The 25,605-nt window shown below is 37.1% G+C and overlaps 1 protein-coding gene across 2 annotated transcripts in view; it reads left to right on the forward strand.

Annotated features, from left to right (window-relative positions):
* The window catches only part of slc66a2 (solute carrier family 66 member 2), an 87,178-nt gene that overhangs the window by 37,937 nt on the left and 23,636 nt on the right, over positions 1-25,605 (forward strand). For both annotated transcript variants that reach the window (XM_061930734.2, XM_061930735.2), the window contains one exon: positions 13,995-14,211. In XM_061930734.2, the coding sequence (XP_061786718.1) occupies positions 13,995-14,211 (217 nt within the window). The remainder of the gene's footprint in view (positions 1-13,994; positions 14,212-25,605) is intronic.

Genomic DNA, 25,605 nt, shown 5'->3' on the forward strand with positions numbered 1-25,605 from the left:
AAATACACTTTATTGAGTTAACATTATTTCTTTATAGGGGGAAAGATGTGATGTTATGAGCTAGGGAATATAACAACTACACTACCCACCATGCAACGGGAGTGACGAGCATGCGCGGTAGCCCCGAAAAGTGTTGTTGCATGTCGCCACCCGGCAGCTAAGAATGAGGTTATGAGCACGCTGTGAAAGTAAACGTCAAGAACTCAGCCAACACGCCTCGTCTGCATTATTTATAATTAGACAGACAACACATATACAGTGTGATTTTGTTTTGTTTACAAGGAAAGAAAAACAAAAGTTAAAAAAGGGAGATATATGTTGTATATATATGTATGTGCTGCGGTTGCTTTAAGAACATTGCGACAGCTGCCGTAAAGGAGGTGCGTTGCTAGCCTGGTTGCTATGTTTCCGGTTGGTCGTAAAAGTGTTCGTCATGTGTTTGTACCCTGCTCAAATCTCTCAGTAAAGTTATTCATTGGATTATACTTTTTGTTTTGAACTTTATTACACCTTGGAGCGCTTTTTTCGGTCCATTGTTTTTCCTGCTTTTCCTATCTGCGCCTAATGACTGAGCTACGTGACGTCATTTCTTGTGATGTCTCATGGAGCATTTCTGGTCAGGACGGGATTCGAATAAAGAACCAACTCTTTTTCTTTACTATAGTGGTCTCGATAACGGGTACCGGTTCTCAAAAAGGGATTCGAGTCCGAGGACTCGGTTCTTTTCTTATCGAACAACCGGGAAAACCGGTTTCGAGTATCATCCATAGCGTGCATTAAAGACACTGTCTTTAGCGTCATCTACAACCTGTCGTCACGTTTGCTTTTCCTCCATTCAAACAGCGTGCCGACTCGGTCACATAATATATGCGGTTTTTACACACACATGAGTGACTGCAAGGCATACTTGATCAACAGCCATACAGGTCACACTGAGGGTGGCCGTATAAACAACTTTAACACTGTTACAAATATGCGCCACACTGTGAACCCACACCAAACAAGAATGACAAACACATTTCGGGAGAACATTCGCACCGTAACACAACAGAACAAATACCCAGAATCCCTTGCAGCACTAACTCTTCCGCGACGCTACAATATACACCCCCAACCCCACCCCATCTCCTGAATTCGGAGGTCTCAAGGTTGGCAAGTATGGCTTAAAGATGCACAACTTAGTGTTCTGTACAATTCTGCGTGCACATACAGGTTTATATATATTTATCCTATATTTTGTCAGGTAGGCACCTTGTCACATATTAGTGGACGAGTATAAACAAAATGTGTCATGTTTGCTTCTCTGTGGTCAGTTAGCCTTCATGTGCATCACATTAGGCTTAGTTTAATGTCAAGAGGTGCAATGTCTCTCCCTGCCAGCTTTCGCATCAGGACGCCCGCCACCTTTTTGTTTGGGCCATTATCAGCAGCACCCGGCTGGTGTTACTTGGCCTGCGCCTTGTTTTCAGTGCCAGCTGGGCATCCACAAGCACACCGGGCGCCTACAGGAGGCCACGTACACCTTTTTTGTTTGGCTGTGCCAAGGGGATAAACTGTGTACCATAGGGTTTGTTGACCCCCTGTAGCTCCATTCGTGCGGCCTGTCGCCAAAGAAACAACAATCACAGTTGCCAGGCCAGACGCTGCCAAGCATATTCATTCAGAAATGCCATGTAAATGTCACAAGCGCCTTGCGTTAATCACTCTCTAATGAAATAGTATTTCATCCAGTAATTGGCTCAAATGTCGTAAAAGCAAGCCGTCTTTCTGTTTTGGATTTTGCCAAGCCTTTGCAAAAAAATGGCAATGGGGATTAATTTAAAGTTGAGACAAGTAGTTTCTTTGTTGTAAACAGAAAGAAACTAAACTACAAGATTACATTTTGGTGAGCTATGTAATTAAATGTTATTGTTACAAAACCAGTAATATGTCAAAACAGTGACAAAATCCTTGTACGTATCAACCACACTTTGACTCTCGCAATGTGTTTCAGTTTTTTTTACACGCACAGTGTTCCAATCTTTTCAGCACTTAAAGAAGGCCGTTAAATACACTCAGCCTCTGCAACTACCCTCCATTCTGACTGGTCACTTTAAACACTGTGCCCTGGTCAGAGCCAATCCGAGGGAACTGATACCGTCGAAATGTGTCTTTCAAGTCTAAAATTGAGAGAAAATCATCCATTATATAATTTCGGTAACACTTTAGTATGGAGAACATATTCACCATTAATTAGTTGCTTATTAAAGTACCAATGATTGTCACAAACACAGTAGGTGTGGTGAAATGTGTCCTCTGCATTTGACCCATTCCCTTGATCACTCCCTGGGAGGTGAGGGGAGCAGTGGGCAGCAGCGGTGCCGCGCCCGGGAATCATTTTTGGTGATTTAACCCCCAATTCCAACCCTTGATGCTGAGTGCCAAGCAGGGAGGTCATGGGTCCCATTTTTATAGTCTTTGGTATGACCCGGCCGGGGTTTGAACTCTCAGGGCGGACACTCTAACCACAGGGCTACTGAGTAAAGTAACAAAGACTTAATTTAGAGTTATTTGGACACTAGGGGAACATATAAGGGTTAGTGTTAAAGGGGAACATTATCACCAGACCTATGTAAGCGTCAATATATACCTTGATGTTGCAGAAAAAAGACCATATATTTTTTTAACCGATTTCCGAACTCTAAATGGGTGAATTTTGGCGAATTAAACGCCTTTCTAGTATTCGCTCTCGGAGCGATGACGTCACAACGTGACGTCACATCGGGAAGCAATCCGCCATTTTCTCAAACACCGAGTCAAATCAGCTCTGTTATTTTCCGTTTTTTCGACTGTTTTCCGTACCTTGGAGACATCATGCCTCGTCGGTGTGTTGTCGGAGGGTGTAACAACACGAACGGGGACGGATTCAAGTTGCACCAGTGGCCCAAAGATGCGAAAGTGGCAAGAAATTGGACGTTTGTTCCGCACACTTTACCGACGAAAGCTATGCTACGACAGAGATGGCAAGAATGTGTGGATATCCTGCGACACTCAAAGCAGATGCATTTCCAACGATAAAGTCAAAGAAATCTGCCTCCAGATCCCGTTGAATCTGCCGGAGTGTGTGAGCAATTCAGGGACAAAGGACCTCGGTAGCACGGCAAGCAATGGCGGCAGTTTGTTCCCGCAGACGAGCGAGCTAAACCCCCTGGATGTCTTGGCTCACACCGTCCCTTATGCCACCGAAGATGATCAAGAGAAGAATATCGACCCTAGCTTCCTTGGCCTACTGACATCAACTCCAAAACTGGACAGATCAGCTTTCAGGAAAAGACAGCGGATGAGGGTATGTCTACAGAATATATTAATTGACGAAAATTGGGCTGTCTGCACTCTCAAAGTGCATGTTGTTGCCAAATGTATTTCATATGCTGTAAACCTAGTTCATAGTTGTTAGTTTCCTTTAATGCCAAACAAACACATACCAATCGTTGGTTAGAAGGCGATCGCCGAATTCGTCCTCGCTTTCTCCCGTGTCGCTGGCTGTCGTGTCGTTTTCGTCGGTTTCACTTGCATACGGTTCAAACCGATATGGCTCAATAGCTTCAGTTTCTTCTTCAATTTCGTTTTCGCTACCTGCCTCCACACTACAACCATCCGTTTCAATACATGCATAATCTGTTGAATCGCTTAAGCCGCTGAAATCCGAGTCTGAATTCGAGCTAATGTCGCTATAGCTTGCTGTTCTATGCGCCATGTTTGTTTGTGTTGGCTTCACTGTGTGACGTCACAGGAAAATGGACGGGTGTATATAACGATGGTTAAAATCAGGCACTTTGAAGCTTTTTTTTTAGGGATATTGCGTGATGGGTAAAATTTTGAAAAAAACTTCGAAAAATAAAATAAGCCACTGGGAACTGATTTTTAATGGTTTTAACCCTTCTGGAATTGTGATAATGTTCCCCTTTAAGGTTACTAATAAGCAATAATTCTGAGGTTATTGAGGAAAGACTCTTAGTTCATGGCTTACTGGTTGTATAATAAGGCCATGCAGAATAAGGCATTAATAAGTACTTTATAATGACTAATTAAGAGCCAATATGTTACTAATTTGCGTGTTAATAAGCAACTAATTAATGGTGAATGTGTTCCCCATACTAAAGTGTTACCATCATTTCTTATCAGAGTTCATTTTAAGAGGTTTTTCTAGCTAAAATGAATCTAAATTTAGTTAACTTTACTCTTCTCTTTTTTCCAGGTGTACACATTTTACTATGTTGACCGTGTTACATGCATGCGGTTTTATTTTAGCGGTGAGGAATCCAACGTCCTTATCCCACAAAGAAAAGCATCTAATTGGCTCTCCTTCATAATTCCCCTCCCTCATGTGCCGTTTAAGAGCCGTGATTGGATATATTCCAAACAAGACAAAATTAAATATGATTGGATTTTGTTTCTGTCAACATTTGTCTTTTTGTACTCGTCGACTAAAATGTCAGGATTGTTGTCATCGTCTTAGTCAACGCGCTTTTGTTTTGAATAGTTATCGTCTCATTTTAGTCATGACTAGGGGTGATGAGGTGGCGACTTGTCCAGGGTGTACACCGCCTTCCGCCCGAATGCAGCTGAGATAGGCTCCAGCACCCCCCGCGACCCCGAATGGGACAAGCGGTAGAAAATGGATGGATGGATGGATAGGGTTGTACGGTACACCGGTATTTGTATAGTACCACGATACTAATGAATCATACTCGGTACTATACCGCCTCTGAAAAGTACCGGTCCGCCACATGTAAACATGTTTCACTACCCACCGTAGCTCACCGGCGACAAAATGTAAACAATCGCCATTGGTGGATCTACACCTGACATCCACTGTAATGATACCAAGTACAGTACTGTATTTAGTCAATACTACTATGATTACGTCGATATTTTGTGACATCACAACATTTTCTTTTGTTTATTTATTTATAGTATGTTTGTAAACTCAGGAAATATGTCCCTGGACACATGAGGACTTTGAATATGACCAATGTATGATCCTGTAACTACTTGGTATCGGATTGATACCCATATTGGTGGAAGAATAAGTGATTATTACATTTTAACATACATGTAAATAAAATATGTTAAAAGAGAAAGTAAGCAGATATTAACAGTAAATTAACAAGTAGATTATTAATTCATTTTATACCACTTGTCCTTAATAATTTTGACAAAATAATAAAATGGAAAATGACACATGTTACTGCATACGTCAGCAGACTAATTAAGAGCCTTTGTTTGCTTACTTACAAATAAAAGACAAGTTGTCTTGTATTTTCACTATTTTATTTAAGGACAAACTTGCAATAAGAAACATATGTTTAATGTACCGAAATATCTTTTGTTAAAATAAAGCCAATAATGCAATTTTTTGTGGTTCCCTTTTATTTAGAAAAGTACCAAAAAGTATCAAAGTAATTTTGGCACCGTTACCAAAATATTGTTATCGGGACAACACTAGTCATGATGTAAAAATAGGTTGTTGACGACAACTAAGACGACATCTACTAGTCAACCAAATTAACCCTGTTCCTTATGAAGTAAAGTGTCTAAAAATACAAAAAAATAAAATAACAGAGAAATTTTATCACATTGTGAGGATATCATACATGACACCGTTACATGCCTTTTATCATATGAAGTAAGTCTACAGCATATAATTCAACATACCTGGGGAGCATATACCCAGAGATATTTTGTTTTCTGTAAACTAGGCTATTTTTGATCATGACATCAAATTGTTCGAGATTGCCATTGTTAACATGCTCACACAACATCATAATAAATGGTAAGGCAACCGTTTATTAGGTTGTAGTGGAAAACATGTACCTTATTTTTCGGAGTATAAGTCGCTCCGGAGTATAAGTCGCACCGGCCGAAAATGCATAATAAAGAAGGAAAAAAACATGTATAAGTCGCACTGGAGTATAAGTCGCATTTGTTGGGGAAATTTATTTGATAAAACCCAACACCAAGAATAGACATTTGAAAGGCAATTTAAAATAAATAAAGAATAGTGAACAACAGGCTGAATAAGTGTACGTTATATGATGCATAAATAACCAACTGAGAACGTGCCTGGTATGTTAACGCAGTGGTTCTCAAACTTTTTTTGTCATCCCCCACTTTGGACAAGGGGGAGTTTTCAAGCCCGACCTGCCCCCATCACCCCAACAGAGCGCTAATGCCAAGCTTTAACATTTTCAAATTTATTGAACATCAAGTTGTATACATTCAAACTCAATAACATAAAATAACATTAAGTTCAATAATAAATAAAATAACTGTGCAGCTGTGGTATAACCTGCATCAAGTTCAATAATAAATAAAATAACTTCCATCAAGTTCAATAATAAATAAAACAAAAGTGTTATAACTTGCATCAAGTTCAATAATAAATCAAAAAAGTGTTATAACTTGCATCACGTTCAATAATAAATCAAAAAAACTGTTATAACTTGCATCAAGTTCAATAATAAATCAAAAAACTGTTATAACTTGCATCACGTTCAATAATAAATCAAAAAAAGTGTTATAACTTGCATCAGTTCAATAATAAATCAAATAAAAGTGTTATAACTTGCATCAAGTTCAATAATAAATAAAAAAAGTGTTATAACTTGCATCAAGTTCAATAATAAATCAAATAAAAGTGTTATAACTTGCATCAAGTTCAATTATAAATCAAAAAGTGTTATAACTTGCATCACGTTCAATAATAAATCAATAAAAGTGTTATAACTTGCATCAAGTTCAATAATAAATCAAATAACTTGCATCAAGTTCAATAATAAATCAAAAAAAGTGTTATAACTTGCATCAAGTTCAATAATAAATTAAACAAAAGTGTTATAACTTGCATCAAGTTCAATAATAAAAAAAAAGGGTTATAACTTGCATCAAGTTCAATAATAAATCAAATAAAAGTGTTATGACTTTCATCAAGTTCAATAATAAATAAAATAACTTCCATCAAGTTCAATAATAAATAAAACAAAAGTGTTATAACTTGCATCAAGTTCAATAATCAATCAAAAAAAGTGTTATAACTTGCATCACGTTCAATAATAAATCAAAAAAAGTGTTATAACTTGCATCAAGTTCAATAATAAATCAAAAAAAGTGTTATAACTTGCATCACGTTCAATAATAAATCAAAAAAAGTGTTATAACTTGCATCAAGTTCAATAATAAATCAAATAAAAGTGTTATAACTTGCATCAAGTTCAATAATAAATCAAAAAAAGTGTTATAACTTGCATCAAGTTCAATAATAAATCAAATAAAAGTGTTATAACTTGCATCAAGTTCAATAATAAAAAAAAGTGTTATAACTTGCATCAAGTTCAATAATAAATCAAATAAAAGTGTTATAACTTTCATCAAGTTCAATAATAAATCAAATAACTTGCATCAAGTTCAATAATAATTCAAATAACTTGCATCAAGTTCAATAATAAATACAATAAAAGTGCCACTTTGCAATCTTTGCAAAAAAAAAAGGAGGAGCTATGCATTTGGCAAGACAGGGCAAGTGACAGCACTTTCCCCCAGGAGAGCCACCTTGCTTCACTGTGAAACAGCACGGCTGTATGATCAGCTCCCGTTTCCTCACACAGTGCAGAGAACAGTCGCGCTTTCAGTGGTCGTGTTTTGATCAAATTTACCGCGTTCACAACATCTGTTAAAACCTCATTGAGTTCGAGGCTGAGCTGCCTTGACGCGAGTGCTTCCCGGTGAATGACACAGTGTGTGCCCGTCAGATTTTTGTTTCTCTGCAGGCGCTGGCTCTGGCTCGACGACCTTTGAGGTGCGAGTCACAAATGTATATATTTGTGTAATTGTGATCCACACATTAGCCTGCTACCCATCCGCGCGAAAGTTTGTTCCGCTTAGCCCCGCCCCCATTAGTTACTATTGCTATGTCTGTCAAACTTTCGCTCGTACCGAGAAATATAAAGCCTACAGTAAAAATAAGTACCGGTAATTTCCATTTATTTATATAGCGGATTTCACAGACAGAATCACAAAGTGATTTACAGTGTGTATAGAAAATGAAAGCATAGTAAAAAAAATAATCTAAGAATATAATAATTAAAAAAAAAAATTTAAAGTGAAATTTCCTCCCGTTCCTCGCGCCCCACCTGTCATGTCTCTATTCCCCACCAGTGGGGCGCGCCCCACACTTTGAGAAACGCTGTGTTAACGTAACATATTATGGTAAGAGTCATTCAAATAACTATAACATGTAGAACATGCTATACAATCTGTCACTCCTAATCGCTAAATCCCATGAAATCTTATACGTCTAGTCTCTTACGTGAATGAGCCAAATTATATTATTTGATATTTTACGGTAATGTGTTAAAAATCTAACTCATAAGTCGCTCCTGAGTATAAGTCGCACCCCTGGCCAAACTGTGAAAAAAACTGCGACTTATAGTCCGAAAAATACGGTATATTAGATGACAAAATACACAATTTTTCTTCAGAAGCGAATCCCTTGGATTAGGTCTGACTTTGAGACAGTAAGTGTTTAAAGGGACCAATCAGAAAGGATGTGTATTCAATGCCCCGCCCCTAAGTAAATGTCAAAAGGGTGGAAAACAGAAAAACATATCGCAAACAGAGGCTGCACATGAGTAAAAGGCGGCTCGCGTTGACATGTCGCGAAATGAGTCTGCACGAACGCAGAGTGTGGTTTTTACAATCTAGGATTTTGGCTCTGTTTTGATGCCATAGACCAGCCAGATCCAACAGATGATGTATCAGTCAAATTCAAGCATTACTAGGGGTGCTGTAAATAATGGATTCACATCCAGATTGCTATCTTTATTACCGTATTTTTCGGAGTATAAGTCGCACCGGAGTATAAGTCGCACCGGAGTATAAGTCGCACCTGCTGAAAATGCATAATAAAGAAGGAAAAAAAACATAAGTTGCACTGGAGCCCGGCCAAACTATGAAAAAAACTGCGACATATAGTCCGACAAATACGGTAATAAAGTTTGGGAATCGATTCAAAATTTTCAAGAATCGATTTTTAAAAAGACGTATTGTGACTACTCGTCGTTTATTATAATTTATACACCCAACATATCGCGAGAATCGGTTTGATTCAAGATGATAACATTGAGAATTGATTCATCTCCCCAAGAATTGGAGCCAAATTGAATCGTGAATTGTTGCCAGATTCACATCGCAAAGCATTACTACCGAAAATGCTGTGATTATGACAGCCTTACTTTCACTTAGCTAAACCACAAAGATGTCGTGTTGATCGTAAACAAAGCACAACACCAACAGATGAGTAGCACATCCGACAGAAGGCGACAATGCTGCTGAGTGGTGACCACGTTTGATACTTCAAATGCAGCTGCAGCCATCTTTAATCGTTAATCGGTTAAAGCCGATGTTTTTTTTAATTATTAGCGCTTTGTAGACCGCTATGGTTACCTCTGTGGTTAATTGAATAAAGGCCTTAATTGAAGCATCGACAACATCTTTAATAAACCCTTGTGATCCTTTTGTATCCGTAATCTTATTACAGCCATACCCAATTAATTGTTCAATGTGTGTGTTTGTGCGTTGAATGAAACCGCTTTATGTCACGTGATGCTTGTTTGATTGATTGATTGAAACTTTTATTAGTAGATTGCACAGTGAAGTACATATTTTGTACAATTGACCACTAAATGGTAACACCCCAATACGTTTTTCAACTTGTTTAAGTCGGGGTCCACTTAAATTGATACATGATACAGATATATACTATCAAATATATACTAACATCATAATACAGTCATCACACAAGATAATCATCAGAGTATATACATTGAATTATTTACATTATTTACAATCCGGGGTGTGGGATATGGAGGGGGGAATGGGGGGGGGTTAGGTTTGGTTGGTATCAACACTTCAGTCATCAACAATCAGCATCAACAATTGCATCATCAGAGAAATGGATATTTAAACAGTGTAGGACTGACTTGGTAGGATATGTACAGCAAGTAGTGGACATAGAGAGAGAGATCAGAAAGTATAAGAAAAAGTGTCTACATTTGATTGTTTAATTGTTTACATTTGATTATTTACAATCCGAAGAGGTATTATGTGGAAGGGAGGGTGTTAGTTTAGGGTTGAAGTGTCCTGGAGGTGTTCTTTTTGTGCGGTTTTGAAGGAGGATAGAGATGCCCTTTCTTTTACACCTGTTAGGAGTGCATTCCATATTGATGTGGCATAGAAAGAGAATGAGTTAAGACCTTTGTTAGTTCGGAATCTGGGTTTAACGTGGTTAGTGGAGCTCCCCCTGGTGTTGTGGTTATGGTTTGACATGTACTTCGGTATCAGGGAGGTGTCGCGGATTTTATAGACTAGGCTCAGTGCAAGTTGTTTTACTCTGTCCTCCACCCTGAGCCAGCCCACTTTGGAGAAGTGGGTAGGAGTGAGGTGTGATCTGGGGTGGAGGTCTAGAAGTAACCTGACTAGCTTGTTCTGGGATGTTTGGATTCTAGATTTGAGGGATTTGGAGGTGATAGGGTACCAGTTCATGGTGCTTTTGTTGACCAGAGAGGAGATTCTGTAGAGAAAAATCTTGTTCGTTGGTTGACCTTTTTGATTACCTTGGTTGCCATTTTATCACAGGAAAGATTAGCCTCTAGAATGGAACCTAGGTAAGTGTATAAATCCTATTTTAAAGATGCAGCAGATCTTTGCTATCACCTCTGCCGTTCTCGCTTTCTGGCGCAAATAGACGCAGCCATAACACCTTAGGAAGTAACCGTAAAGACGGCGCGCCTACTCATAGTACCTGTCTCATCATGATCATCACCACCACAAAGCAATCAGTGCCTCTTGTGGCCTTGATACCAGCTCATTCTGAGTATTGACTGCGTTGATCATTCCAGGAAGTCAGCCTTGTGCTCAGAATCTTTATGTTGTCATTCTTGCTCTGAAAACACTCAAGTGACACCAGGCCGAATGTTGTTCATCATTCATTAGTGTCAAGTTTCTCAGCCAATAGCTAATATACCTGGCTTCATCATCATCATCATCATCATCATCCTCCCCATTGGCTGCCTATTTGTAGCAGCAACATATCGTTTTTTATTACATTGTGTGAAGATTCACAGCTCAACTGTGAAGCTTCTTTTTGTCTATGTGCTAATTTATTCAACGCTCAAAAGGAGCTCATTTGCTTGCTTTTACATGCTTTTTATAGCGTAAAAACCTGTTTCTAAACACATTATTTTTTATACTGTTTATCTGAATTTTGTTTACATTTCTGAGATGATTTAGATTGTTTTATGTGTTTGCATAATTATAGATTTGTTGTACATCATTTCTGTCATTTATGCTTACTGGACACTTATAAAAATAAGCATACATTTCCAGAGAAGGATATTTATACAATGCTTGACTGTTATTTAATTCAATTATCCAAATAATTAAGATTTTTGAATTTGTAGATTTATTTTTAGTTTGTTTTTAGTACATTGCACTTAAAAAGATCATATTTCTAAACAGGAATTATATTATTTTAATACTGCTTGACTTTAAGTTGATAACGTTTTCCAGATAATTACAAAAAAGATGTACTTTTATTTACATTTTTTTAATATTTATTTATTTTTTACTTGATTAATGTTTCTTGCGCTCATTCTACACTTGCACATAAAGAAATATAACTTCTATTCTTTTTTTTTAGAACTGACAGATCCTTTTATATTGCTCGACTCTAATTTGATTAAATTGTCCGGATAATTAAAAATTGTACGTATTTTATATGTTTGTATATTTTTTTGATAATTTTTTTTGTAAATGTTTTACTTAAGTTCTGTTTCTTGTTTATTTTCTGGGGTATTATGTTCTGGGGTTTTTTACACTCACTCTACACTTTAGTAAGTACACTGGCACATAAAAAAGAAAACGTTTTTAGACTGGAAGGACATTTTTAATACTGCTTTACGTTAATTTGATGAAATTGTCCAGATTATTAGAAATTGCACATATTTTTATGTACATTTGTTTTTGTTTTTTTAACATATTTTACTTAATTTCTGTTTCTTAAGATCATTTTATACTATACTAAGTACATGTAAAAAATACCATGTTTTTAGACAGGATGGGTATTTTTAAATTGCTTTATTTTTTGATTAAGTTGTCTAGATAATTAAAAATGTTATGTACCGGTATTTTATGCACATTTGTGTATATTTATAAAAAAAATATTTTTTTGCCTAATTTGTGTTTTTTTACACTCACTCTACACTTTACCAAGTACACCTTCACATAAAAAAGAAAGATAACTTTTTTAGACAGAAAGGATATTTTTACACTGTTTTTGTATTATATTTGTATAATCTTTGTACTTGTTTTGTATACTTTTTTTTACTTAATTTCTGTTTCTTACTCTCACTCTACACTTTACAAAGTACAATTGCACATAATTATTTTTAATTTTTTCCCCCAAACAGTAAGGATATTTTCTATACACCTTGGCTGTAGTTTGATTAAATTATCCACATAGTTAAAAAAAAAAAAAAAGAAGTATTTTTTTATTATATTTTGTATAGTTTACATGTTCTCCCTGTGACTGCGTGGGTTCCCTCCGGGCACTCCGGCTTCCTCCCACCTCCAAAGACATGCACCTGGGGATAGGTTGATTGGCAACACTAAAATTGGCCCTAGTATGTGACTGTGAGTGTGAATGTTGTTTGTCTATCTGTGTTGGCCCTGCGATGAGGTGGCGACTTGTCCAGGGTGTACCCCGCCTTCCGCCCAATTGTAGCTGAGATAGGCTCCAGCGCCCCCCGCAACCCCGAAGGGAATAAGCGGTAGAAAATGGATGGATGGATGTTTGTACAGGTTTTTTCATTTCTGATTCTTACGCTCACTCTACACTTTACTATGTAAAAAGGACATGTTTCTAGACAGGAAGGATGTTATTATACTGCTTGACTGTAGTTACAAAAAGTAAAAAGTATGTATTTTTATATTATTTTGTATATATTTTTGTACTTCTTTTATTTGATTTCTGTTTCTTACGCTCACTTTACACTTATGTAAAAAGAACATGTTATTAGACAGGAAGGATCATTTCATATTTAATATTTATATTTATATTTTAATTTTTATTCAAGAAATATGTATTTTTATGTACATTTGTATATTTTTTTTATACATGTTTAACTTAATTTCTGTTTCTTACGCTCACTCCACACTTTACTTGCACATAAAAAACTATTTTTTTTAGGCAGGAAATATATATTTTTTACTGCTTGACTGTAATTTGATTAGATTGTCCAGATATTTAAAATATATTATGTATGTTTGTATACACATGTGTGTGTGTGCGTGTGTGTGTGTGTATATATATATTTTTTTTTTTTTGTTTTGTTTTGTTTGTTTTTTTGTTTTTTTACATAATTTCTGTTTGTTACACTCACTTTACACTTTACTTTATCGTGAAGATGTTTCTCGTCATAAAATATATTTTTATATTGCTTGACTCAACTGTAATTTCATTAAATTGCCCAAATAATTGAAAATTGGATATATTTTATATACATTTGTGTATACATGTTTTTATTTATTTGTACTTAATTTTTTATGCTCACTTTACACTTTGAGTACACTTGCACATAAAGAAAACATGTTTCTAGAAAACATGAATATATTTTTACTCTTTGACAATAATTTGATTACATTTTCCAGATAATTAAAAATGTATGTAAATTAGTGGATTTAAAAAAAAAAAAATTCTTTACTGTTTTTTTTCTTTTCTAAATTTTATACGATCACTGTACACTTTGAGTACTGATTCAGTATTGTACACGAGTTGTAGCCACTATAATGAGTAACATGTGCACTTATTACTGTGTTTAGGGAGTATATTGCAGCTGTTCAAATACAATATATTATTCCTCTCATACACTACATTTCCCTATACAACCCCTTTTTAGACTTCGACTGGAGCTACTTCTGGTCGTGGAGCCGCTTCTTGGACTACTTGCAGTGCGTGGTGGCCTTCACGCTGGTGGCGGCCTACGTCACCTACGTGCTCCTGGACTCGGCCGTCTTCGTAGAGTCACTGGGCTTCCTGGCGGTGTTCACGGAGGCCATGCTGGGGACGCCGCAGCTCTACTGCAACCACCAGAACAAGTCGACAGAAGGCATGAGGTGAGTTTTCCCAGACCTTTTTGCTTTTATTGCATTGGATTGATAACTTTTTTGTGCACTACTATTGTTATATTAAACCTTCCCAGGCCACACAAAGAAAACAAAACACCAGATATCATTGTGACAAATGGATACTTGAGGATAGAAGGTGATATGAGAGAGGGAGGAAAGTAATAGAACACAATTCATTGTCGGATGTCTCCAAGACTGATAAAAAAAAAGTATGCACATCCCTCCCAGCTACTTGGTCCTCTGCACTAGGCAGATAAGAGCAACTCCAGCAGTACTGCGCCACCATCTAACCCGCCATGACGGCTCCCACGCTGGCTTCTCCATACATTCCCTTTTTGTTTTATTCCCTACAACCAAGCAAGAAGGATCCACACGTCTGACTTATCATACTGTATAATATCGCATATATTACCAGTTTTACCCCAAAATGCATTTGACGCACAAAGAATCCAACCCAAGCAACATTTTTCTTTTCCAAAATCTTATTTTGAAGGGACCAGAGAATGTTTACTATTCCGGTGGTAGTGTTTCCAATATTTTAACTAGAGATATCGGCCGAAAAATGGTTTAGAATGTACCGGTAATATCGGAAATTATTGGTATCGGTTTCAACCTCTCGATTTTCGCGGGAGACTCCCGAATTTCAGTGCCCCTCTCGAAAATCTGGCGGGGCAACCATTCTCCCGAAATACTCCCGATTTCCACCCGGACAACATTGTTGGGGGCGTGCCTTAAAGGCATTGCCTTTAGCGTCCTCTACAACCTGTCGTCACGTCCGCTTTTCCTCCATACAAACAGCGTGCCAGCCCAGTCACATAATATATGCGACTTTTACACACACACAAGTGAATGCAAGGCATACTTGATCAACAGCCATACGGGTCACACTGAGGGTGGCCGTATAAACAACTTTAACACTGTTACAAATATGCGCCACACTGTGAACCCACACCAAACAAGAATATGGAGTTGAAGTTGTCCTCTTATTTTGGAAAACCTTGTTTTTGATTGATTGATTGAAACTTGTATTAGTAGATTGCACAGTACAGTAAATATTCCGTACAATTGACCACTAAATGGTAGCACCCGAATAAGTTTTTCAACTTGTTTACGTCGGGGTCCACGTTAATCAATTCATGGTAAAGTTACATTGTTTAATGCAGGGGTGCTCAATACGTCGATCGCGATCTACGAGTCGATCGCAAAGGTAGTATTGGTAGATCGCATTTCATTATTAAAAAAAATAAAAAATAAAAAAAATAAAAAATTTTTTTTTTTTTTTTGTGTCCTGTCCAGCTTCTCAGGCAAATCATATAGTAGATGTAGATGCCCATTTCGGCTGTTCAGATTTACTTTACAAAAGAGAAGTGTAGGATACTTCTCTTGTTGCCTTATTTGTATTTGACTTTATTAAATGTATTTATATTATCATTTAGTGCAGCCGGGACGGAACAGGAGGGGATAGAAAGAGAAAAAAAAAGAAGACAGAGGGGGAAATTGTGGGGACAAGAGGGGGATTAGACAGAGAGACAAAAACAACAACAGCAAACAACAACAACAACAATAGAGCAACATCAGCAAATACGACATGTACAAATATGATGGTAAAAGTAATAGCAAATAAGCAGTTAGCGAAAAATAAAAAATAATACAGAAATGACAATGAGCATTATTACATCAAATACCAATAGAAATAGCGCTATTGATAATGAACAATACCAATAATTTACCTTTATTATCAACAATACAGTTGTTTAAATGCAACAATTCATATACGTAATGATAACTTGAGATACGAAAGAATGCAGAAAAATGGAGGGGGAGAAATAGAAGCAACCTACATTAACCTTGTAGATTGTTATAGTCACAATAGGTTAAGCTTTGTCAGTGTGCCGTGTGTTACACCCAGTTTACCCTAGGGCAGGGGTGCTCATTACGTCGATCGCGAGCTACCGGTCGATCTCGGAGGGTGTGTCAGTCGATCACCAGCCAGGCATTAAAAAAATAGTCCTAAAAATGAGCGATCATAAATCTTCACTATGACGTCACTTTCGTCACTTGATTGACATTCACGGCACCCGAGGGTCTTCTGAGATGACGCTGGCTGCTGCCAGCTCATTAAAATTACCGACTGGAAGACGAGAAACACTTTATTTCAACAGACTCTGGCGCCGTACCTGTCGTCAAAACTCCAAAGACCGACTGCACAGTTGCGCTAACAAAATACGAGTCTCAGAAAGCTGGCGTGCACAAGCTAGCAAGCTACGGAGTTTGCCGACAATGTATTTCTTGTAAAGTGTATACAAAGGAGTACGGAAGCTGGACAAATAAGATGCCAAAAACCAACCACTTTCATGTGGTATTGGACAGAAAGGAGGATTTTTTTTCTCCTCCATTCGAAAATGCGGACCTTATCAGCACCGCTGTCTGATTCCTATCAATGCAAGTCATCAGAATCAGGTAATACACCAACTTATATTCTTGTCTTCATGAAAGAAAGGAATCTATATGTGTTAAACATGCTTGTATTATCTTTAAACACCTTTAACTTGTTAACAATATTAACTATATGTGTTAAACATGCTTGTATTATCTTTAAACACCTTTAACTTGTTAACAATATTAACTATATGTATTAAACATTCTTGTATTATCATTAAACACCTTTAATTTTTTAACAATAGTAACTATGTGTTAAACATGCTTGTATTATCATTAAATACCTTTTAACTTGTTAACAATATTAACTATATGTATTTAACATGCTTGTATTATCATTAAACACCTTTAATTTTTTAACTATATGAGTTAAATATGCTTTCATTATCTTTAAACACCCTTTACTTGTTAACAATATTAACTATATGTATTAAACATACTTGTATTATCATTAAACACCTTTAATGTATTAACAATATTAACTATATGTGTTAAACATGCTTGCATTATCATTAAACACCTCTAACTTGTTAACAAAAACATATATTTCATAAATAAGTAAATATAAATGATATATATGAATGAGGTAGATCCCCACGACTTGATCAATTGAAAAGTAGCTCGCCTGCAGAAAAAGTGTGAGCACCCCTGGTTTAATGCATCCAGCGGGGCATCACAACAAAATTAGGCATAATAATATGTTAATTCAACGACTGTATATATCGGTATCGGTTGATATCGGAATCGGTAATAAAGAGTTGGACAATATCGGAATCCATCCATTTTCTACCGCTTGTCCCTTTTGGGGTGGCGGGGGGGTCGCTGGAGCCTATCTCAGAATATCGGATATCGGCAAAAAAGCCATTATCGGATATCTTTAATTTTAATCTGTTGTGCAGCTGAAAAACAGTAACCCAAATATTCGTAACAGTAAGTACTTTTGTGGTGGTCCCCCCCAAATTTGTGGGGAAATTAGTTAGAAATCTTTTATTTTGAAGGCCAAATCCTGATGATTATGTGCGGTTCTCAAAACTACAGAGAATGTTGCGTTGGTGTTGCTGATATTTACCAACTTATGTGTAGCTAAAAAGTGGTAACCGCAATTTTAAAGACACTTCATCATGATACAGTATACATGTTTGTTATTTTCCTTAAATCTGTGGAAAATATTCTCAATTTGATATCCAAATCCTAAAAAAATGCACAATAATGGGCAAACCACGGAGAATGTTTGATATTGTTTTTGTAGTGTTTGTAGTATGTTACCCCTTATGTGTAGAAAAGAAAGGCTGCACCCAAGTTGTTAGACACCTCTTATGATACAGTATGTAGTTTTGTGTCTGTGGAGAACATTTTTATTTTGAAGGCCAAATCCTAACTACTACGCAATATGGTGCTGGTGTCAAACCACAGAGAATGTTTGCTATTGTGTTTTTGATATTTTGGCCCTCTTGTGTAGCTGAAAGAGTGGCAACCACATTTTTGGAGACACATCTCATCATGATACAGTATGCAATTATCTTCAAATCTGTGGAAATAATTCTTAATTTGAAGGCAACATCCTAACCATTACCAAATAATGTGGTTGTTTTTAAACCACAGATATTTGTTTTAATTTTTTTAGTGTTTCTAATGATTTGCCCCCTATGTGTAGCAAAAGAAGTATGTAACCACATTATTAGGCACCTATTAGGGGTTAGGGTTATGATACAGATTTGTGTTTTTCCCCTCAAAACTGTGGAAAACGCTAATTTTGAAGACCACTCCCTAACCATGACACAATTGTGTACTTATTTTGTCCCTTATGTGGAGCCAAAAAAAGTGGTAACCATACTATTAGACACTTCTTATCATGATACAGTATGTATTTGTGTGTTATTTTACCTGAAGTCTGTGGTAAACACTTTTATTTTGAAGGCCAAATCCTAACTATTACGCAATAACAGAGAATGTTTGCTGTTGTGTTTTTGATATTTTGCCCCTCTTGTGTAGCTAAAAGAGTGGCAACCACATTTTTGGAGACACATCTCATCATGATACAGTATGCAATTGAATTCAAATCTGTGGAAATCATTTTTAATTTGAAGGCAACGTCCTAACCATTACCAAAAAATGTGGTGGTTCTTAAACCACAGAGAATTTTTTTTTTTTTTTTAGTGTTTCTAATGATTTTTGTCCCTTATGTGTAGCAAAAAATAGTATGTAACCACATTATTGGGCACCTATTAGGGGTTAGGGTTATGATACAGATTTGTGTTTTTTCCCTCAAATCTGTGGAAAACGCAAATTTTGGAGACCACTTCCTAACAATGACACAATTGTGTGCTGTTCTCAAAACCACTATGGTGTTTCTAGTATTTTGTCCCTTATGTGGAGCCAAAGAAAAGTGGTAACCATACTATTAGACACTTGTTATCATGATACAGTATGTATTTTTGTGTTATTTTACCTGAAGTCTGTAGTAAACACGTGTATTTTGAAGGCCAAATCCTAACAATTATACAATAATGTTTCTTATTGTTTGTGTAATAGTTTGCCCCTGATGTGTACCTAAAATGTGGTAACCACATTATTAAAGACACTTCTAATCGTGATAAAGTGTATAATTTTGTTATTTTCCTTAAAGGGGAACATTATCACAATTTCAGAAGGGTTAAATCCATTAAAAATCAGTTCCCAGTGGCTTATTTTATTTTTCGAAGTTTTTTTCAAAATTTTACCCATCACGCAATATTCCTAAAAAAAGCTTCAAAGTGCCTGATTTTAACCATCGTTATATACACCCGTCCATTTTCCTGTGACGTCACGTAGTGATGCCAACACAAACAAACATGGCGCATAGAACAGCAAGCTATAGCGACATTAGCTCGGATTCAGACTCGGATTTCAGCGGCTTAAGCGATTCAACAGATTACGCATGTATTGAAACGGATGGTTGTAGTGTGGAGGCAGGTAGCGAAAACGAAATTGAAGAAGAAACTGAAGCTATTGAGCCGTATCGGTTTGAACCGTATGCAAGCGAAACCGACGAAAACGACACGACAGCCAGCGACACGGGAGAAAGCGAGGACGAATTCGGCGATCGCCTTCTAACCAACGATTGGTATTTGTTTGTTTGGCATTAAAGGAAACTAACAACTATGAACTAGGTTTACAGCATATGAAATACATTTGGCAACAACATGCACTTTGAAAGTGCAGACAGCCCAATTTTCATCAATTAATATATTCTGTAGACATACCCTCATCCGCTGTCTTTTCCTGTAAGCTGATCTGTCCAGTTTTGGAGTTGATGTCAGCAGGCCAGGGAAGCTAGGGTCGATATTCTTCTCTTGATCATCTTCGGTGGCATAAGGGACGGTGTGAGCCAAGACATCCAGGGGGTTTAGCTCGCTCGTCTGCGGGAACAAACTGCCGCCATTGCTTGCCGTGCTACCGAGGTCCTTTGTCCCTGAATTGCTCACACACTCCGGCAGATTCAATGGGGGTCTGGCGGCAGATTTCTTTGACTTTATCGTTGGAAATGCATCTGCTTTGAGTGTCGCAGGATATCCACACATTCTTGCCATCTCTGTCGTAGCATAGCTTTCGTCGGTAAAGTGTGCGGAACAAACGTCCAATTTCTTGCCACTTTCGCATCTTTGGGCCACTGGTGCAACTTGAATCCGTCCCTGTTCGTGTTGTTACACCCTCCGACAACACACTGATGAGGCATGATGTCTCCAAGGTACGGAAAACCGTCGAAAAAACGGAAAATAACAGAGCTGATTTGACTCGGTGTTTGAGAAAATAGCGGATTGCTTCCCGATGTGACGTCACACATCTAGCGAATACTAGAAAGGCGTTTAATTCGCCAAAATTCACCCATTTAGAGTTCGGAAATCAGTTAAAAAAATATATGGTCTTTTTTCTGCAACATCAAGGTATATATTGACGCTTACATAGGTCTGGTGATAATGTTCCCCTTTAAATCTGTGAGAAACACTCTTATTTTGAAGGCCAAATGCTAACAATTATACAATAATGTGCTGTTCTCAAACCACAGAGAATGTATGTTATTGTTTATGTAGGTTTTCTAATATTTTACTTTATTATTCGTAGGAAACTTTATTTTGAAGACCAATTCCTTAAGATTGCACACACACACAGATAAATATTCTGCTCCTAAGCACTAGTAAAGTTTACTATTTTGTTGGTGGGGACTGTACCGCATCATACTTAATGTATGTGATACTAGGAATGTCCCGATATACGTTTTTACTTCCGACACGATACAGATATTTTAGTCCTGTGTATTGGCCAATACGATATCAGCACATATCATACATTCTTGTAATATTTTGCAGTGTGAAATGTTGGAAAAGGTTTGATCAAGTAAAGTTAGTCAAACAGAGAACAATGTTAGCTATGAAAAACACTAACGTATTTATTATTAACAGTCTGAAATGGACTTATGCTGTCTTTAAGTTGAAGTGGAGTAGTAATTGTTTAACGAAACTTCGTGGCCACAATAATTCATTAAATTAATCTTATGATGCAGTAGATTGAGGGATGCGGACATGTTTTTTTTACTAGATACTTTCAACTTTCTAATATGCTTCTGCCTTGGAGAATTTGTACCTGTATTTTCTGGGCTATAAAACGCACCAGTATATACAGTCGTGGTCAAAAGTTTACATACACTGAAGGACATAATGTCATGGCTGTCTTGAGTTTCCAATAATTTATAAAACTTTAATTTTTTTGTGATAGAGTGATTGGAGCACATATTGTAGGTCACAAAAAACATTCATGAAGTTTGGTTCTTTTATGAATTTATTATGGGTCTACTGAAAATGTGAGCAAATCTGCTGGGTCAAAAGTATACATACAGCAATGTTAATATTTGCTTACATGTCCCTTGGCAAGTTTCACTGCAATAAGGCGCTTTTGGTAGCCATCCACAAGCTTCTGCTTGAGTTTTTGACCACTCCACTTGACAAAATTGGTGCAGTTCAGCTAAATTTGTTGGTTTTCTGACATGGACTTGTTTCTTCAGCATTGTCCACACGTTTAAGTCAGGACTTTGGGAAGGCCATTCTAAAACCTTAATTTCAGCCTGATTTTGCCATTCCTTTACCACTTTTGACGTGTGTTTGGGGTCATTGTCCTGTTGGAACACCCAACTGCGCCCAAGACCCAACCTCCGGGCTGATGATTTTAGGTTGTCCTGAAGAATTTGGAGGTAATTCTCCTTTTTCATTGTCCCATTTACTCTCTGTAAAGCACCAGTTCCATTGGCAGCAAAACAGGCCTAGAGCATAATACTACCACCACCATGCTTGACGGTAGGCCTCACCTTTTCTCCTCCAAACATATTGCTGGTTTTTGTGGCCAACCAGCTCAATTTTTGTTTCATCTGACCACAGAATTTTCCTCCATAAGGTCTTATCTTTGTCCATTTGATGTCAGATGACACAAAAATGTTGCTGTTTGGCCACAATACCCAGCAAATTATTATTGCAGTAAAACGTGCCAAATAACCAAATATTAACATTGCTGTATGTATACTTTTGACCCAGCAGATTGGGTCACATTTTCAGTAGACCCCTAATAAATTCTTAAAAGAACCAAACTTCATGAATGTTTTTTGTGACCAACAAGTACAAAACATTATGGCCGTTAGCCAAGAACAATTCATAAATTAGCCGCACCATTTTATAAGCCGCAGGCTTCAAAGCGTTGGAAAAAATTAGCGGCTAATTGTCCGGAAAATACGGTAATGTGCAACTATTATTATTTGATACTTAGTTATCCTGACAAATGTGTTTTAGACTGTCCAATTGTATAATTGTTCAATTAGGGACACCTATTACGTATGTCTAGCGTGTGTGCTATTGTGTGCTTAGCTGTTGTGTAGCTGCTAGCTCCAAGTAGCCTGTAGCCTACCATGTTTACTTTTTTTTTTTTTTTTTTTTGTAAAGGACTAGACCCCAACCCAAAATGTATTAGCTCACTGGAATATAAAGACAATAGGGCTGCGAATCTTTGGGTGTCCCACGATTCGATTCAATATCGATTCTTGGGGTCATAATTCGATTATAAATCGATTTTTTTTCGATTCAACGCGATTCTCGATTCAAAAACGATATTTTTCCGATTCAAAACAATTCTCTTTTCATTCAATACATAGGATTTCAGCAGTATCTACCCCAGTCTGCTGACATGCAAGCAGAGTAGTAGAATTTTGTAAAAAGCTTTTATAATTGTAAAGGACAATGTTTTATCAACTGATTGCAATAATGTACATTTGTTTTAACTATTAAATGAACCAAAAATATGACTTATTTTATCTTTGTGAAAATATTGGACACAGTGTGTTGTCAAGCTTATGAGATGCGATGCAAGTGTAAGCCACTGTGACACTATTGTTAATTTTTTTTTATAAATGTCTAATGATAATGTCAATGAGGGATTCTTAATCACTGCTATTTTGAAATTGTTACTAATATTGATACTGTTGTTGATAATATTCATTTTTGTTTCACTACTTTTGGATTGTTCTGTGTCGTGTTTTTGTCTCCCCTCAATTGCTCTGTTTATTGCAGTTCTGAGTGTTGCTGAGTCGGGTTTGGTTTTGGAATTGGATAGCATTGTTATGGTATTGTTTTGTTGGATTGATTAATTTAAAAAAATAAAAATAAAAAAATAAATAGATTTTTGAAAAATGAGAATCGATACTGAATCGTGCAACGTGAGAATGGCCATTTGAATTCGAATAAATTTTTTCCCACACCCCTAAAAGACAATATAACATACATCCATAAACGTGGATGCATATGGAAAAAATGCAAATTATTTATCTGTACAGTAATCTATGTATTTATATCTGCACCTTATTGTTCTTTTATCGTGCCCTACAACGAGCTAATGCAAGACAATTCCGTTCTTATCTGTACTGTAAAATTCTAATTTGAATGACAATAAAAGGAAGTCTAAATCTAAGTCTTATTGGAGGACCTTTAGATGTTTGCACAAATAAACGCACTGCAGGACTACATGGAAGCCGATACTTGTATTTTCTGCCGATATCAGACCAATAACAAGCATAATGGATACCTTTGTTTTAGCTACATAAAAATAGCTAACTATTCTATACATTTGTAGAGACCATATACGATTATCCTCCCAAAGCCTGTAACAACCACTTTATTCAACCATGAGTTGCACTATATGTACATGTGCTGTGAAAAATATCACCAATGTGATTCCTGAATACTCAACCTGTAGAAAAGCTCTCATTTTGATTTTTTATTGTAAACATCAGCTTTTGTTTCCCCTTTTCTCTGGGAGCACAACCTGTTGACAGCTGTTGCTAGGTTACTTCACCTCAGCATTCCATTCAAGGTCCACATGTTCAGGTCTAACATATGTTTAGACACCCAGCCGTGTTGAATGAGTGAGTGTGTGCGCGCAAATTAGTACGTGGGTTTTCTGACGGACAGAAGAGGCACACCAGAGTGCCCTTTCTTGGGGAGGGGGGAAAAAAACAACTAAATCCGTGCACGTCCATGCGGAAAAGCATCGAGCTCCTTTTATCCTAATTAATGTCTCTACGTGCTGTAAGCTACCTGGAGAAGATACCTTTCTTCCTGCTTCTCCTGTTAGAAGTTTGCATTAATTGTCCTCGCTGAGTCAACACACAAGCTCGTCTTTTATTAATGAAGCATGGCGGAGAGTCCTCTTAAAGACCTATTTTGTCCCGCGAGGGCATCCTGGAAGACGGCTCACAGTTGTCTGATGTTCCGTCGATCCTCGCGGGGGTTTGGATTAATTCAGCCCGAGTGTGTAGAATGGAACTTCATTGCACTGCTCCCTTTCTTCTTGCCTGTCGCTTTTTATAATTATGCCTCATGTGTGGGCAGCGGCATCTTTAACCTGATTCAAGGACTATATTACAGGTGCAGAAGCCTGATATTATCATTAGTATTATTACACAGCCTGCTAAAGGTAGAGCTGCATGCTGATGCTGACCAGCCCGCCATAAAACAACTACAAGACAACAAAAAAGAGAGACGGGACATTTAGGACAGCCAACTGCAGCCTTATAAGGATTGTGTTTTTGAGCAGAGTATAGCGAGATAACAGCTTTGTTTAGCCAGCACACACAAAAAAAATAGAAAAAAAACACACACAATTTCCTGACTGATGCTGCCGGGTCGTCTCCCCAGTGGCGATGTGCGTATAAGAGCCTAGCATAAAGCAGCTTTTGGATTAGCTGCAGCCGGACACGCTTGTGGTCAGTTGCAGGACTGCTTTTTCTGCTCAATAAAAGTACATATTAAATTACTCAGGAAATTGCTCCAGCACCTCCCTGCGACCCCGAAGGGAATAAGCGGTAGAAAATGGAATGTATTATGTAATTTTGATGATAATTTAAAATGATAAAACATCCTTTTTAAAAAGTAATACAATACTATGTTTTAAAATTAAATAAAATATGTTGCATATAGTGTTTGTTTACCGTATTTTTCGGAGTATAAGTCGCACCTGCCGAAAATGCATAATAAAGAAGGAAAAAAACATATATAAGTCGTACTATAGTATAAGTCGCATTTTTTGGGGAAATTTATTTGATAAAATCCAACACCAAGAATAGACATTTGAAAGGCAATTTAAAATAAAGAAAGAATAGTGAACAACAGGCTGAATAAGTGTACATTATATGAGGCATAAATAACCAACTGAGAACGTGCCTGGTATGTTAACGTAACATATTATGGTAAGAGTCATTCAAATAACTATGACATATAGAACATGCTATACGTTTACCAAACAATCTGTCACTCCTAATCGCTAATCTCAGTTTTTTATAAGTTTCCGCCAATGTTGAAATGATCAATTTTCATAGGTACGGATGTAGTCGCAGGTAGCATCTTTTTTTTCACAATGCACTTCTGCCAT

The sequence above is a fragment of the Nerophis lumbriciformis genome, linkage group LG37, assembly GCF_033978685.3.
Source record: "Nerophis lumbriciformis linkage group LG37, RoL_Nlum_v2.1, whole genome shotgun sequence".
Taxonomy (NCBI): Eukaryota; Metazoa; Chordata; class Actinopteri; order Syngnathiformes; family Syngnathidae; genus Nerophis; species Nerophis lumbriciformis.